This window comes from Rissa tridactyla, chromosome 8, assembly GCF_028500815.1.
Source record: "Rissa tridactyla isolate bRisTri1 chromosome 8, bRisTri1.patW.cur.20221130, whole genome shotgun sequence".
Taxonomy (NCBI): domain Eukaryota; kingdom Metazoa; phylum Chordata; class Aves; order Charadriiformes; family Laridae; genus Rissa; species Rissa tridactyla.
The window spans coordinates 7088739-7106240 of NC_071473.1; the positions used below are offsets into that span (position 1 = coordinate 7088739).

The 17502-nt window shown below is 45.7% G+C and overlaps 1 protein-coding gene across 1 annotated transcript; it reads left to right on the forward strand.

Annotated features, from left to right (window-relative positions):
* The first annotated feature begins 7177 nt into the window (after positions 1-7177).
* Positions 7178-12059, forward strand: GFER (growth factor, augmenter of liver regeneration). The gene is made up of 3 exons (XM_054211115.1): positions 7178-7411; positions 7752-7963; positions 8844-12059. The coding sequence occupies exons 1-3, from the start codon at positions 7205-7207 to the stop codon at positions 9004-9006; spliced, it is 582 nt and encodes a 193-aa protein (XP_054067090.1). The 5' UTR covers positions 7178-7204; the 3' UTR covers positions 9007-12059.
* Positions 12060-17502: the final 5443 nt, after the last annotated feature.

Here is a 17502-nt window from a genome sequence, read left to right on the forward strand (position 1 = left end):
CTGCTACGGAGACCAAAGATCCATTAAGGCTGAGCGTGTTTCTCTGTTCTCCAGCAGCTCAGGCTGGTAAGGCAGCGTTTGCTGGAAGGAAAAAAAAAAAGTAATTTTGCAGTGCTGCTACCTGAGCTGTCTTAGAAACAGTCCCAGACAGCAAGGCCTCCTATGGCGGTGCTGGGAAAAGGCAGCACTCATTTTCTGCAAGCCCCTGATCTGCCTTTTCCACAAGGAAACTCCACGCGATCGCTGTGGCTTCGTGAGCCAGCACGTGGAGAGGGGCTGTCATTCTCCTCTCTGCTCTGCTGTCCTCTGCCACCCTCCCATCTCAGCGTGAGTCCCACTCCTTTTAATCTGCAATCTCCTGTCATGGGCTTACGCCTGGGGCATCCTTGGTTATTGCCCCCAGGCAGGAGACCAGGGCTCAGGACATGAGGGTCCTGTCCCCTCGGGTCACTGACAGCAGGGCCACAGCCAGACTGTTGGTATAAAATCACGGCAGCACATCAAACTCCTCAAACCCCGCATCTGCTGGCTGAGAGGGGTGAAAGCAACAGAGCAAATTTTCCTTGAAATGCCCTCAGGATCCAGCTGCCCAGCCCAGGGAGAAAGCTGCCTTTCACAGGATGTTTGCTTGCCGCCTGGGGCACAACAGACAGGCCCCTATTTACCAAGCACTTGTTGCAATGATTTCATAGCTCCTTTATAAAAGTGGCATGTTTCTCTAAGGTTACACAAAGGACAAGAGCATGATTCAAGAAGAAAACTTCCAGGAAAGAGGAGAATGTAAAACTTAAGCCCCTGCACAAGAAAGTTTTCTGCATCATTTCCTAGAAGGAAAAAAAAAAAAAGATGTTTGATGAGCGCGTTGCATGGTACGAGGCCAATGCAGCGTGTGTTCATGCTGGGACCTGGCTATGTGATGTGAAGGGAGACGGAAGGCTGGGTCGAGTTTCCGAGGGGTTTCAGTCCTGAGGAGGCTGTGCCTCTGCAGTGCACCACCTGCCCCGCACACTCCGAAATCCGTCAGGGGAAAACCCAGCGACACAACCGGTACAGCCACAGCAAGCGAAGCAAGCGCTGGTGAACACGTAGAAATACTGTTTTCACTTGGGCAAAATCTATTCTTGCCTCATGCTAAATATGGCAAAGTCTGACCAGAGACAACACCGTTGTATTCCTGCCAGATTAGTCAGAGAAATGCTCGTGCTATTCTTACCCCTTTCCTCATTCCGCACAGCCATCAATAAGCAGAATACACAAAGTGTCTTACCTCTCTTGGTGTATCCACCAGCGCTTGAAGCTCAAGTTCACCTTTATTTCAGACCAAAGACAAGACTTTTGCATTCCTTTCCCCCTTCAGAAAACAGGGAGAACAATATTTGATCTTCATTCAAAAGCCTGGCGGGGAGAAGAGTAATGTGGAAGAAATGTTGTTTCATTAATGTTTAATTTTTAACGATTCAACACATTCTTATAGCAATTGTTATCTGAGCGAAATCTCTTCCTCCACCACTGATTGAGACTTACTACTGTCTACATGCTTTGATCTACTTGTAGAAAAAGGAATCACCTGACAACTAGGGAGAGCTGCATATGGATGAGGGAAAAGACAGAAATCTCCTATCCTGTACAGGACAAGCACTTTTAAAAGCACATTTCTCATAACAACAGGGTCATTCATTTTTAGGAGATGAAAATGGGAGTCTCCGATAAGGAAGGACCCTCAAAATCCACGTGGGAAACAGCATGCTACAACATTTTTAAATGAACTTCAAATAGCATCTTCTTACTAAAACAAAGGGTGCTCCTATCGTGCAGTCGGTTCTGCTGCAGCAGCCGGAGCCCCAGTCCCAGCTGGAGCCGACCCTGAACTCTCCTGCCGTTCACAGAGCGCAGTCGGGCCAGTCTCCTTTTGCAAAGCCAAGAGGAATGGGTGCTGCTTGCTGAAGATTTTGTGCTTTATTTTACACAAGCACAAAAGGAAAATCCCAGTTTTGCTGTGTTTGTGCTCAGAATGCATTAACTGATTCCACGGATGCTCGGAGAGAGTCTGAGATGTAGGAGGCACAGACTGGAGAATGACACAAGCGTCGGAGCACTGGCTGTACCATCTTGCACAAAATAATTTGGTTTTCTCCCTATCCCTGCTATTGCAAATATATACACAGGTACTTCTGAATTCTCATTTTAATCAGCAAGAGGACCCACAGGTTAAAACGGCACAAACTTTAAAATAACATGCCGCAGTCTCTGGGGATAGATCCCCAGATTTGAGCAAGGAAGAGTCCTGGTCCCATCTGTGCGAAGTCTTACATCTCAGACTGTTTTGAACAGATTTTAATAGTTCTGGATGGATATGAACTGAGATCAATGTCTCACCCATTCGCTGGCAGTGAAGTGTGTCAGTACGGCAGCAAGCTCCTTCCTGAATATTTGGAGCAAATTCACGCCTTGTGAAATTTTGCAGGTGATGCGTTTCTTGTATACAAACAAAACTGTTCAATATGATTCACTTACCTGGAAATACACGTTATTTTTTGATGCTGCGATTTCCTAGTTGGCTGTAATTTCACAAATACCCGCATGACTAATTCCTGATGCTGGCTTTGCAACTGGTTGGACTTCAGGCTCACATCCTTACAAGTCAATACAAATCAGCTTCCTGCTGATGTATTCCCCTGGAGAGGGCAACAGTTACATTCACTGGAGCTATCTATAAAACCATCACAAAAACCATGATAAGAAACCTGAGAGGTATTTTCCAAAGATCTTTAAATAAATTAGTAATAATCAATTAGTGGAAAGCCAGTGGTGTTTAGGTTCCCAAACGAAGCAGAAGGCTTTGTGAATATGATTCCGTGTTCTCTGGTCAAAATCTAACTTTTTATTGCAGTACTGGAGAGAAACGCATGCCAGCAGGCAGTCCGGGCTCACTGGCTCTGCAGGCTGTTACATTTTTAGATAATCCCACTGCATCCTAGAAAGTGGGCTGTGCAGACAGCAATGGTTTTGTCCTCTCTGTTCGTTAAGCCCATTATCTTTGAAAATTAGCAGCCTTTCTGTAGGTATAATCATACCCATACATAAAACGAGCATCCTGATGTAGCCTGGGGTCACGCTGCTGGGTAGAGAGCTGCGTGAAGCCTCCTTCGGGCCACCCTTCTTTGGGGCCACCCTTCCTTGGGGTCACCCCTCCTTCGCTCAGGAGCTGCATTTAAGCTCGGGCCTTTGTCCTCCCCCAAAGCCCACTCTGGGTATGCCTGTGCCATGCATTTCGCCCATCCTGACTCGACTTCCCGGCCGCAGTGCTGTGGGGATCAGAGGGCTAGAGAGGCGTCCGTCCCCAAGGGGGTGTCTGACCCCAGATTCTGCCCTCGCGCTAGAGAGCGAGCAGAGGGATGCATATCTGGCCTCAAATACGGGTCATTTCCCGTTGCCAGCCCGTTTCTTCTTTCCCCGTGCACCCACTATCAGTTGCCTGTTCCCAAGCTCTTGTTTAGCAAGTGCCAAGATAAGAGCAGAACATCAAACAGCAGTCTTCCTCTGAGAAACGCAAACACGCCCTTTTCATTTTCTCAAGCGCAAGTTTTGCGGATGCTTCCTGGTAATTACCATCATTGCCATTCTGCACATTACCCTGTTCCAGTCACAGATTACGCAGCTGTAAGGAAGAGGCACCAATTCAGTAGACTTGAGTGAGCCCAGTCTTGCAGACATAAGTAATTGAAAAATAGGTGCTTTGTTGGCAGTGCCCACACCCAGGAGCACTGCAACGTGCCACTGTCAGCAGGTGCCTGGACTGCAGACCGAGGAAGCCTCGGGCAGCGTGGGATGGAGCCGTGCTTTGCTCCCTGCCCCCAGGAAGCAGCTGCTCTTAGGAGGGGTCTTCGTTAGGCGCTCGTTTGGTAACACGCTGTACCACACCGCCAGCTCCTAAATCATAGAGGGCTGGGTGGGAGCGTGCATCATGCCAGCCTGCCAGGGCTCTCTGCGGGTTCCTTCACCCCGAGTTCCGTCCCCGCCGAGCGTTCGTGTCCCCCGACCACGCTGCAGCTTCTCTGCCTGGCCTGAGTGCCCTCGGGCAGGCTGGGAGCAGACAGGGCAGCAGCGGGGCAGGGACGCGCAGGGATGCTCCAGTGTCACACAGTCCCGGTGAGACACACGGGGCTGAACACCAGTATCCACCAGGCTCCTGCTGGGATGTAGTAGAAGGGATGTCCAAGGAGAGCGGGAAGGAGGGCTGCTGAGTCCTTCCTCTCGCTGCGCTGTGTCCCCTCCTTTGGACGGAATTAATTAGGCTCTGCGCTCGGATTCAATTAGAGACAGGAAAGTGGATTTCCTCTCTCTGATTTGAATTTGAGCATCTCTCCATTTTTTTTCCTCGCCTGCTTTGAACCAAGATAATGCTTGCTGTGAGGGCAAATAGAGAAAACTGGGAGCACCTTTTCCTAAAGAGTCAGCTCTTACAGCCGACCAGAAAAGGGGCAGGGGGAGCAACACGGAGCACAAATCCCCCTGTAAACAGCTTCTTTCCAGGTTATGAACTCCTCCCTTTTAAATAAAACATGCTTGTATTTTAACTAACTCAATAAATGAAATCACTAACAAGAAAGCAAACAGACTGTTAGCAGCCAAACAAGGAGATTGCTTTGACTTAGAAACAGTTCTGCAACTATTTAATTGCTTGAAGGCTAAGCAATAAAGCACTGTAGGAAATTCCCCGGGTCTCTCTTCTAGATAACAGCATACCTTTTCTTCCTCAATTTAAACAAAAAGAATGAGATTATCAACATAATTTAAATATTTATTGGTGTGTAAAGAAAACAAACATAAAGAACGTCTTTTCCCCTACTTGATCTTTCCTTCGCGTGTAAAATTTATAGTTGTCTATAACTTTAGACAAAGCCATTTCAGTAGTTCCTATCAGTTACTCATGTCTCTTCTCCCTTCCTCATGAATATCAGCAAATAAATGTTCTCATGAAATTGCAAATAAAAAAAATAATGGAGCACTCATAAATAGGAGGCACAAAGATGGAGATCCAGATCATCAGCTCAGTTCTGCACAGACTGGGAAACAGACCATCCATTTCCATATAAAGCATACTAAGTTTTGAAATGTTTTCGAAGGCAAGTCTTTGAAGTATTTCTCTAAAATGACGTATTACCTACTAAACATTTTACACCATGCTGTGTTAAATATATCGGAGGATAACAGCTGAAAATGAGCAGTATTTTTCCAGCAACTTTCAAACAACTTATGTCTTTGCAGAATTGGTGGTACAACTGCACTCAAGATTGGGTAAAAGGCTCAGGATGAATTTCAAATAGGCTATGGAACAGCCTGGAAGGAATAGGATGTGGAGAAGTACAGCTCTTTGCAGGGGCAGGTGCTGCTAAGGAGAAGGCCCCAGGCCGCGACTTCCTGAAGGGACAAGAAAAGGGCTGGTGCTGCCTGAAAGGAAGAGAAGGAGGAAGGGGAGGCAAAAACCTGCCCCAGCCAGCCAATACAAGATTTCTTAAGATGATATTTTGGTCTACCTCCATCCCGTCCATACGTTTGTTTGTATTAAACAAAATAACCATATTTTTTACTTGACCTGACATGAAGAGGTGAAAAGTGGAGATGGATACAAAATTCACATTCTAGAGTGTATTGTCCACAGTGGGAGATTTATCCTGTGGTCTCAAAACCTCTAATGGCACAACAGCGTCAAGCCAAAAAGAAGGAAAAGAGCAAGTCTGTGCTGCCCTCCCACTTTTCATTGTCTGACCCCTGTAAAAACTACTCTTGCACTTCAGGTGGTCAAATCAGCCAAAAGCTGATTTGCCAAAAGCCAAAATCTGCACTTTCAGCAAGGAGCCAAGCTGCAGATAATTAACCTTTTCAAGGGGTGAGAGACCCAGCTGTGAAGCTAAAGCTGTGCTGGGCCATCACCCAGGTTCGATCAGAGCTGGGTCACCGTCCTCACATGCTCGCAAAGCCTGTGGCTCGCCAGGAGTAAAAGGAGAGCTGCTGAATGTCCATTCGAGACCGAAGAGCTGGGGCAAGGCCTGGGCTCTCCTTCACCCCAGCTGCAGATGAGGGCTCACTCCTTTGATGTACCTGCCTTTGTGTAACAGACACACAAACGCTCTCAGAAAACAAACAAACAAAAAAAAGTAAATCCTTCCTCAATATAATTTTACAAGCCAGGTGTTAAAACACATAAAATTTGATACGGGTGTGTTCTGCTATGGTTATACAGGTTGAAATTGAGTTATCACAGAACCATAGAATGGTTTGGCTTGGAAGAGACCTTTAAAGGCCATCTAGTCCAACCCCCCTGCAATGAGCAGGGACATCTCCAACTAGATCAGGTTGCTCAGAGCCTCGTCCAGCCTGACCTGGAATGTTTCCAGGGATGGGGCATCTCCCACCTCTCTGAGCAACCCGGGCCAGTGCTTCACCACCCTCACTGTAAAAAATTTCTTCCTTATATCTCGTCTAAATCTACCCTCTTTTAGTTTAAAACTATTACCCCTTGCCCTATCGCAACAGGCCCTGCTAAAAAGTTTGTCCCCATCTTTCTTATAAACCTCCTTTAAGGACTCAAAGACCGCAGTAAGGTCTCCCCAGAGCCTTCTCTTCTCCAGGCTGAGCACCTACAACTCTCTCAGCCTGTTGTTTGCTCTTTAAATCACACTGTTGACAGTGTCTCTGTGCTGGAGATAACGCTGAAGTGCCCTTCAACATTGCCGGCACATAGGAGAGCTGCTTCATGCCATGAGCTCTGCTGCACACTGCATATATATATATATGTGTGTGTGTGCGTATATATATATATACACACATACACATACAGATGTGACGTGGACAAGAGCTGGCAGGAAACTCACATCACTGCTCCATGTGAAGGAAAACCTGCCCTGTTCTCCTCAGACACACGATTCAAACCCAGAGCGGGCTGCTGTATTGTCAAAAAACATCAGAAACGTGCACTTCTGTGTGTGGTGTTTAACGGCAAACACCCGGGACGAGCCTCCTCATCCGCATACGGGAAAACCCCCGTCCCTGGAGCCAGCGCCCGGCCAGGGGTACAGCAAGGCCCTCCCGAGGTCCCGGCCCCGGCTCCCGGCGCTGCTCCCGCCTGAGGGGACCCGGGGACAATTCAAATGGCGGCCTCCCGCGACGGCCGCCCCGGCCCGTGGTGCACCACGGCGCCAAGATGGCGGCGCCCAGCGAGGGCCGGCCGGGTCGTGGCGCCTCGCCGTTCCCGGGCACCGAGAGCGGCCCCTTCACTTTCCCCTTCACCGTCCCGCACGGTGCCGCGGGCTCCGGGGCGGAGGAGTCGTCCAAGAAGCCGTGCCGAGCCTGCACGGATTTCAAGAGCTGGCTCCGCGAGCAGAGGAAGCAGGCGGCCCCGGGCGGTGGGGTGAGGCGGCGGCTTTCCCGCGGCGGGAGCCCCCTCTGTCACCCCCGGGGACACGGCAGAGCTGTGAAACGGGTCTCCATCCTGCCCCCGCCAAGTGTGATGGGGCTATATGGCCCCCTCCTCGGGGTGTGAAGGGGCCAGGGGCAGGGTTTCCCCTCTGTGGGGGTGTGAAGGGGGCTTCCATCTTCTCCCCACCGGGTGTGAGGGGCGGCTGTGTCGTTATTCCCCACAGAGAGTGTGAAGGACCTGTGATCCCCATCTAGGCCTCCCACCTGAGCAGAAAGGGGCTGTTTCCACACCAAGCGCCCACATCCCCTCACAACCTTCTTTTCTGCTCCAGGAGCCAGTGGTTGTGGAGGAGAAAGAGCCCCCACCGGACTGTCCCCTCGACAGCGAGCAGCTGGGCCGCAACACCTGGGCGTTCCTGCACACCATGGCAGCGTACTACCCCGACCACCCCACCGGTGCCCAGCAGAAGGAGATGAGGGAGTTCATCAACCTTTTCTCCAAGTTTTACCCCTGCGAGCACTGCGCTGAGGATCTGAGGGAAAGGTGAGTTGCTTCATCTTTGGGGTTTTTTTGGTGGCAGCTGCTGAAGGGGGTAGCCTGAAATGCTGGGCTGCAGCAGCTGTTTGCATATCGACAGCTCTTCCTGCATTGGGATTTGTAGCTACCGGAACTGGTTTCTTCCGTTATTGCATCAATTGGAGATTCACTTACTCAGAAAACAAATACCTTTTCTCGTGCTGTTAGGTTGCGTGCTGCCTCCAAGACCTCCCTGAGGCGATTTTGGGATTTTCTGGTTCAAACTGGACTTGCGCTTAGTTGTGGAATTAGACTGGAACTTGACATAATTAGGCTTTCAGGAGGCAAGTGTTCTACCCCTTGAAAATCCCCTTTATTGGCAACCTCAGCAGTGGAGGCAAAAACCGAAGTGGGCTGTGATATTTGATAAAGTTTTCTGCTCCTGTAACTGTCACCTTTTTTCTTAAAAGTTTCAAGTCCTCTTTTTTGGATGATGAATGCACAAAAAAAGTTTGAAACCTAATTGTTGACTTAGCAGGCATCACGTGTCAAAACAACTGCTCAGGTTTTTTTCATTTATTATTCTATTTTTTTTGAAATTCAGTGTTTTGATGGACTCAGTACTTCTTGCTTTTTATAATAGATTAGCTGTTTGACTCCTCCATCTTCTAGTTGACAAGACTAGGCAGTGAATGAAACTAAGCCAACTGCAGGCACCAGTATTTTATAGTGGAGGTTTGGCCTCTGATAATTACTGATCTCTGTGTGCTCTCTTCTGGGTTCTCTTCGTGACTCATCTTGCAATAGCAGAAAAGGCGACTCTGGCTGGCTGTGTGCTGTGTACCCGCTTTTGGTACTGGTGACTGTACAGTTAAAGTAACATTTGTTTCCTCTTCCCTGTTTGCAGATTACGTACAAATCAGCCTGATACTAGCAACAGAAATAACTTCTCCCAGTGGTTGTGTCTTCTTCATAATGAAGTGAACAGGAAACTGGGGAAATCTGAATTTGACTGCACTCGTGTGGATGAACGCTGGCGAGATGGTTGGAAAGATGGTAGTTGTGATTAATCCATAGAGACTGCTTTGGAAATCTAACAGACCAATTCAATACGGTGTCAAGTCACTACAGGGAGATGTGCGAGTAAATAACTGTGTGTTTGTGTGCTTGTGTGTGTGACTGATATGGATTCTGGAAATAAACCAGTTCTAAAAGTAATTTTGAAAATCTTATCCTAATAATATTTTGATAAATGGTTACATAAATATATTACCTGAGGGACTGAGGCCTTACATTTGACACAGGACTTGCCAGAAACCTGTGAAATTTAGCCACTGACAAACTTGTGGAGACTCGTCATGACATTTCTTTATTTTAGGGTTATTTGTCTGGGCTTAGAATTTGTTTTCCCTGAACACAGTTGTAGAGGGCTGCCTTGTGGCATTTTACGTTTATCTGCAGGCATTATCCCGATGTTTTAGAAAATGCATCTGAGTAATGGTAATTTTCATTTCTGTTGTTCTGATAGAGAAAACTCATGCTATGTTTTGTGCCAAGTCTGTACCCTCGGATCTCTCTTTCTGAGATCTCCAATGCTTGTTGTTAAACATCTGTCCATTTCCTTTGATAAAAGGCCTGAAGGCAGGTACATTTAATTTAAATACTAAAACCACGGAGCCCAGATTTCTCATTTTATATTTGTGTTTCAACTTGCCGTGTAAGAGGACGTTGTAGAAAGGGAAACTAAAGCAGGACACAAAAAACAACCCTCATCTGATGAATGGAATGAAGTATCAGCTGTGTGAAATTCAAATGTTTTAAATTGATTGCTAATTTTCTTTGTATCCAGAAATGGTATAATGATAAGTTCTACTGAACTACTTATTCTTAAACCTCTTTTCCTCTGCTGTAAAATTTTGTCTGCTGTGAAAATAGCTTGAGACTGATACCTGTTATGAAGCATATTCAGCTTTGTTTAGCATACAGTATTTCTGAGATGTCACTCTAGTTTTGAAATCCTTGACTGATAACTTGCTGACCTGGTTGATTGCCTGATCTGGTATTATCCCCTAGCTAAAAATCTCTCTAGAACAAAAGGACTTTACAAGCCCCCTGCAGTATTTGAGTCCTGCTTAAGACTGTGATGTCAGCTTTACATAGCATTTATTGCACAGGGGACTCAAAGGAGTCACTAGGGTAGATTCCCTGTGTAAAAACTGGTCAGAATCCATGCTATGTATATTTTTCCTAGGTAAGGTATACCGCATCAGTGTATTCATACATAAATGTGAATTTCAGATTCAAGTGAAATAGCAGCATAAGTGTTTTGCACCACAATGCATATAAACATGTGTCTCTATAAAAAGAGACAGCTTACAAAAAGAGGAGTCAAAATAATTTCAAGTTCTTAAAGTAGATAGTGATGTCATGCCCTTATTGCATTTCTGGCTGTGAAAAGTTTGCAGGAGTTTGCACAACCCGTGACAATAGTAGGCTTTTTCCTTCTGTAGTTCCTCCTGAGGTTTTCTTGCGTCTTTTAGTGAGCTTCCTTATTTCATGCACGACAGTATATTTGTAAATTTACTCTTGCTGATAGAGTGTTACCTGGAAATGTGAATGATACTTTTACAATAGTATTAGAGCGATGACAGCTCATATCTAAGAACTTTGATCTTCAAACGTGTGTGCATGGGGCTCCTTAGTGTTTATAAAAGCAATAAGAATTTTGGAAATACATTTTAGTGTTTTATGGCGTATTCAAGTTCTTTCAAGTTGGACCTGTTAAAACACTATGAGGCAAATTTTATGGACTAGTTGTTATTGAAGGTTTTTTATGTAATAATGTTTCTAAACACAAACCCAGCAAAACTGATGACAGGGTACTTTGTGAAGTATGCAGTCTGGCTTGTGACTTGAAGGTGTGATTCAGGTTATTAAAAGTGCTCAGAAAATTTCCCTGTTAACGTGTTGAGGTTCTTAGAACAATTAAATTCCAGGCCTTGGTTTTTGTCTTTTTGGTAATAAACTCAGTCCCCAAAACAAAGCACATCGGTATCCACTAGTGGGGAGTGGACCAACAAAAAGGCCATAGCCCTCCCCTTTTGTCAGGCCTGATTTGAATTACTCAGTTCTGTCAGGATAGTTTCAGCAGCTTTTTCTTCTGAACTTGGCATTTTCTTCTGAACTTGCTTGTGCTACAGGAGGAGTTTACTGTTCTTCCTTTTCAATCTGCCCTCGACTATTCTCTGTGACAATTCTATTGCTCATGGAGCAGATGATTTCTTCCTAATTTGCTCCAGCATAAAGGAGCAGGTTGGTAAAAAACCTGTCTCATCCTTTTTTGTCTTAATACTGAAAATGGGCTGGTTCAGTGAGTCGCGCTTAACTTGTGCAAGCATACTTGATCTCCGCGGCCAAGTCCTGGGACCACTGCTGTCTCGTGCTGGCATGACGTTGGCGATAGGCAGGTGCATGGTAACCTTCCACCGTACCGCAGTGTCTGTCCACATATTGAGAGCGTAGAGAGGAAAATAAACACGTATCCTGCTCAAAATCAGGGGGAGCAGCTGTGGCGACGGAAATTTTTTGTCACCTTGTGTTGTTTCAAGGAAGTGGTAGGTAGATATGTGCAGAAGGAAAAGCCCTGTCTGCCAGCACGTACTGTTCTGCGGTCCTGGCAGCGGTGCAGGGGTAGGGGAAGAGCCTTAAAGCTGAAGCCAGCATCTTTAGCAATTGCTTCCTAATAATGAGACCACCAGCTGTGGCTGCTGGGATGTGCAGTTTGTAACTTTGCTAAGTGGCCATTTGGTAAAACCTACGCTTGCATTCTGTTCTCTCATGTTTCTGGCTTTGCAGAAGAGCTTTGACTTAGATGTTTCTCAGGCGTATCGTTATCTCTATGGACTTGACTGGGGGGGGGATGTTTTTTTTTTTGCTGCTCATTTGTACCACATCTCAAGTTTTAATCTTATGTAAGGAATTTCTATTGAAGGTACTTGTGTATAGAAAATTGTGAATTCTCTTCTAAATGCACTTGATTAAATCTAGTTTTAAAAATATCTGTATTCAAATTATATTTCCTGTTGATGTGAAAATAATAAAGTAACTGACTTCATTCCTGGCTTCCCTACTGCATGAGGCCTTAGGAAAAGGCATCATATAGTGCTGGTGTGTCTAACCTTTGCACGCTGATGTATTACCATCTGAACTTGATTGCTCAACTAAGGTTATGTGTTTCTGTCAGTGTATTGATCAGACAAAATGGGGCTGCAACTGGTCCTTTTCTGGTGTGCTGCTGAATTGACACAATTCTCTGGACCAAGAGACTACAAAAATGCAGCAGAAGGACCAGCAGAAGTACAGCAGGTCCTTCCCCATAAGATCGAACTTTGTTTTATCTGGGGACTGATGGGATTTTTTTTATGGGGTTCAAGTGTTTTTGGTTTTTTTTCATTGTATGTTTCTAACAGCATCAAGGATAGCATTATAGTTGGGAGTAGCTCAAATCTTGCTGAATTTGAGCAGGATGGTAGAAGAGGCTGTTATCTACTGAAGGGCAATGTTTGTTAACTGCATATTCACTGCACAGCCATGCAAATCCCATTAAATTTGCCAGAAAGGGGAAGCTGCTTCCTATCAATACGAAGATCCCTTGCAAGACAAAGCATGGTCAGGAGCAGGTGCTGCCTAAGGAGATTGTGGGACCTTCCTCAAGAGCTGCTCCTATGTAATAGGCACCTCACTAACCTTTCAGCTTCACAAAGGACTTACTGTTTTCATGGACTGGTTTGCATTCATAGCTGTAATTTTTTCTTTTTTTTTCTTCTTTTTTTTTTTTTCCTTCCTGAAAGCAAAGAGCAGGGAGCCACGAGGGAATTGTTGGCTTCATGAATGGGAGGCAGAGTTGCTTAAGCAAGTAATAAGTGCAGATGTTGGCAGAAGCACCACTATGCCTTTAACATTTTTCCAGGGATTAGCTGTTCCTTTGCAGTGTGTTGGGTGTATACAGTCTCCTGTTTACAGTAAGATTCCCAAGAGTCGCTTTGCTTGCATGTGTCTTTTGCTCCAGCCTGTTACAGACAATGTGTGATATTTCTTCCTGTTGGAGTTTTACAGGCTTGGAGAGGGTAGGGTTTAGATTTTGCTTGGCTTTTCTCCCCCTTCCTATCAGCATCAATTTTTATTTTATTTTTTTTCTGCTCCTGGAGTGGCTGTTCAGGTTTTTTGTCTGAATGATGGAAAGGGGCTGTTCAGTATTTTGTGTAGTCAGGAATAAACACTTCGGTAGAAACTGGCAACAAGGTCGTGTGAAGTCAACTCTTGATTTTGTAGGCTAATAGGAAATACAATAAAGCAAGTACAGCAAACCCACAGCTAATAGCATGTAGGCAAATCAGCAGTTAGAACACAGAGGACTGTCCGAGGGGATGGGGGTCAGCATCGGGGTCAGCTGGAGCACTGACCTGGACTGGCAAGTCCCCGATGAGCTGTACGTGAATGACATGTGATGCTTCCGAGCTGGCTGACACAGACAGTTCAGGTGTGTCTGCACTGATGCACAATTAATTCACAGTCAAAGGAGCTGGGAGATGGTGGTGCTTGGCATGCAGCATGCATCTACTGCATGTCAGAAAACTTGCCACAGCTTGCAAAACTCTGGAACAAAGGGTGGTTCCTACCAACAGAGGATAAATGGGACTCAGTACTTTTATCTGTGCTGATGCGGGGGTATCTGTTATTGCTGTCAGTTCTTCGTTTTTGTAATTATTCTTAATGTTTCCGACAGTATAGTCGTAACAAGCAGCACTAGTATTTGCCAAGCTTTGAAACTCTTCTGTTCCCCTTGATGTGTGAAAATCCTGTCTGGCCATACTGGGCTGGTGAAGTGTACCTAATACAACCTGGAAAGTTACGCCGGCATTGGTCTGGGCTCGCAGCGTCTGGCACGGTCTAGCACTTAGATGGTGGTCCTGGCACTCAGGCTGCCGAGTTCTGCACCTGACCTCCCATCGCCTAGCTGCATTGCTTCCTGCGGAAGGGTGCCCTCTGCTGCTTCGTGTGTTGTGCTGGTGCAGGCTGTTGGTTTTCCTTTAGAGAACTCCTAATGCAGAAAACTCTTCCTGGTCCCAAGTTTTCCCTCCCACATATCATACACCATCATGCTTCTTGGCTTCTGTTGTCTGTGACTGCGCTGTGCTTCACAAGGGTGAAGCTATGGGGAAAAGTTGCTTTGCATCTTAACCAAGCAAACAGTAGAGGGCAACAAAGCACGTATTTCATTGACTCTCCTGTCTCTTACGTTTCTCTGGAACAGCAGACTGCTCCAGATACCAACTGGTTTTGCCTGATGCTAGTCCCTTTACTGTGGTTTTGGAAGGAGATTTTGGTGACTTCAGTAACTTTTCAAACTGGTGTGCCATACCTCCTGTATAATTACCTATATGAGGCATGTGTTATTTCTCTGTCCGCAGCTAAAATCTGCACTTGGGAGTATAACAAAACACTGTCTGGATGCTATTTCCATCACGTTTCCTACCTGATCTTCAGCCCATAGTCGGTCAGATATGGATCAGTTCAGGCTTTTATCATTAACAGATTGGAAAGGGCGAATTAATTTTATCTGATGATTTTGTAACAGTCACTTTCTTATACAGAGCACTGTGTATGTAATACAGGGCATTGCTTGCTTGTCGGAACATGACTTCAGTTGTGGACAACCTTCAGGGGTCCTCTTGGTGGCAGGGGCTGCATTGGGTTAAATCCCGTGGCTTGCTTTGTTCCTCCTGTGGCTTGAGCCAAGTGCAGATAGGAGCCAGATGTGTACCTTGCTTAAAGGTGAGCTGGTCCGTGCACAACTGAGTTGTGCCACACACAGTCTCTTTAGTGCTTGTGCAGACACGTGTGAGCTCTTGCACAGACCACACATAGGTAAGGGGAACAGTACACAGCAGTCATGAAACAGGCATCATTTTTAGCCAGAGAAGGGATCAAACTTACGTGGTATCTGGTCTGGATGCTTTATGGAGGAAAAAGAGGATTTGGAAGGAAGATCACAAGACAGTCATGACTTCAGCAAAGCTGTTTCTTTTGAGATACAGAGATGTAACCCAGCCTTTCTGCATGGCAAGAGGTAGGAAGAAATCCCACAGAGTTTGATGGGAGCCTTGCTTTGAATTAGCAGATCTGTGAGAAAGAAAAAAGCTGAGTTAAATTGTCTTTCCCACGGCAGACACCAGGTGGCTATTTCATGCGGTCCCTCAAAGCTTCCATTTTTCTCAGAACACCAGGCTTTAGGTCTAAACTCAAGTCCCTGTACAGGATGGTGCTGGGTGTGGACTTTCCTTTCAAATGCCGAGTATGGTCAGGCAAAGATGGGCTTCCCCTGCTTCTTCTGTCCTTCACATCTGGTCCAAGCTACCACTACCAAGTGGGTTTCATGACTGTGCCGCATGTCATGCTTCTTAGATGGGGTAAAAGATATGCAAGGTATATAAGGCAAGTTCTATATGCCTAGAGCATGTGGTTGGAGACTCAAGAGACCAAAATTCAGTTCTTAGTCGTAAGCTTCTTGCTTAGACTCCAGGTAAATCACTTCATCTTCTGTAGCCACACTTCCCCTTCTGCAAAATGGGGGTAAAACCAGCAGTTTCAGCAGCTTTTGCCTGTATTTCCTATTTAGATGAAAATCTTTTTCAGGGAGGCTATTTTAATGTGCTTGTGCTGCGCAGTCCTGGGCCTGAGATTGTTCACTATAATAAAATCACTTATTTCAATCCATCCCACGAATCTCCGTTACATCATGTTACATCTTTCTTTTGAATCTGAGGACCTGTTTAGTATTTGCTATGCTCAGTTAAAAAACTAAGTGTTTCTTATTTTCAGTATATCACTACAAATACCACATTCATTACGCCAACATCGTGGCCCTTATTTCCCCAAGAACTTGGGCAGTGGATCTTGCTTTGTTGTGTAACACGAGCAGAAACGATAATAACAAAAGGACTGAGCTGGGAGAGCTCCTTTGGCAGCAAAGCTTGCTGTAGCTCAAATGAGAATTGTAGAAGCTCTGCATGTCAGAGCACGGCTCGAGCTGCTCGGAGGCTGCCCCGTGCCCTTGTAGCTGTCAGCTCTGCTGGCATTACCATACCTGCTTAGCTGCAACACCGAGCAGGGAGCAGATGACAAGCACCAAAGTCAACTTGTTGGTCAGGCCCTACACGATGTGACTCCCTGTTGTGGTCCTAAGTCCTAAGATCAGTGTGGAAAATAGCTAGGGATCTTATTTCCTTTCCGTCTAGCTCCTCCCAAGATGTTGTGCACCTTCATGTAGCACAGTGACTGAATCGGATTAGATTACTGGTTTGCCAAAAGCCCCAAACTTTTCATGCTATGAAATATTTTGAGAAGCAGCAAAGATTAAGCTCACTAGATGAGACATCAAATTTGCAATTGCACTACTAGAAAGCATTTTGAAACCCTCTGGGGGTTTTGTTCAGTTTTTATGAAAGTACTGAGATATTAACTCTTCTGTTCAAAACAAATGCTACCTCAATTAATTGAAATCTGCTATCCAAATCTTCCCCTGGCGCTTTCAGTTAGTAAAGTTTTCTGCATTTTTTTTCTAGCATACTTATCTTGGGTTTATACTTGCACAGTAACTGCTGAATCCCACCTGAGAAATGGCTGCATTTCAGAAGTGGATGAGTAACCAGCTAATAAATGATCTTCCAGGTATTTTTGGCTCTCTTAGGGTGGAGGGCATTAAGTAGCTTTCTAGTGATAGCATGCTAAGGTATTACGAATCAGGAAGTCCATTCTCTCTGTTAGTGGACGCTATGAATTTCTAAGCACCTCTCAAATATTTCCATCCACTCTCCTGTTTTTCTAGAGACTAATGGCTGAAAGCAATATTAGCCAAACTCTAATGAATGTCAAGCAAAGCATTTCAGAGTAACAAGTAAATGAACACATATCAAAGTACTGCTTCTCCCGTGCTGCCCAGGGAATGTGAAGGGCAAGCCGTTTTACCGCCCACACCCGTGCAAAAGACAGTGTCAGACCTCGCGGAGCTGCTGAAGTCAGTGGGCTGTAAAGCGTGGCCGGAGCCTGGCTGGCTCCCCCGGGGTGCAGAGAGCCTGCTTTCAGCTTATTTGGGTTGCTCGGCCAAAGTAGCCTCACTATAAATACATTGTCAAAGCTGTTCTGAGAATAGGGCAGTTTCACATCACTATTTTATTGTAAAGAAGTTAAGCAGAAAGTGTGGCTGGCTGTTTTGCCTGCCAAATCAGCAGCATCCCACTGCTAACCTCTGACACAGGAAAAAATATGGTCGGTCCTGCTAAATAAATTGTATTAACTCATCTTGTCTGTTACTGGGCTTCCTATGGGCCGGGTCCCGAATGCAGCACCGGGATTGTGAAGCAGGGTGCATTAGCCTCAGCCATCTGCTTGGAAATTTCTTGCAAGTGTGTTCTGCTTCACAGGGTGACGCTAGCATCGCTTAAAATCCTTCAGCTGACAACAGGTAACTTGGTAAGCTTTCATAAATTGGTTACGTTCAGCCATAT

Bases quoted from the DNA above. Each gene is read 5' to 3' on its own strand.
- GFER (XM_054211115.1), top strand. From the start codon at position 7,205: ATGGCGGCGCCCAGCGAGGGCCGGCCGGGTCGTGGCGCCTCGCCGTTC. The intron at 7,412-7,751 runs GTGAGGCGGCGG...TTTCTGCTCCAG, and splicing joins AGGCGGCCCCGGGCGGTGGG to GAGCCAGTGGTTGTGGAGGA. The intron at 7,964-8,843 runs GTGAGTTGCTTC...CCCTGTTTGCAG, and splicing joins GCTGAGGATCTGAGGGAAAG to ATTACGTACAAATCAGCCTG.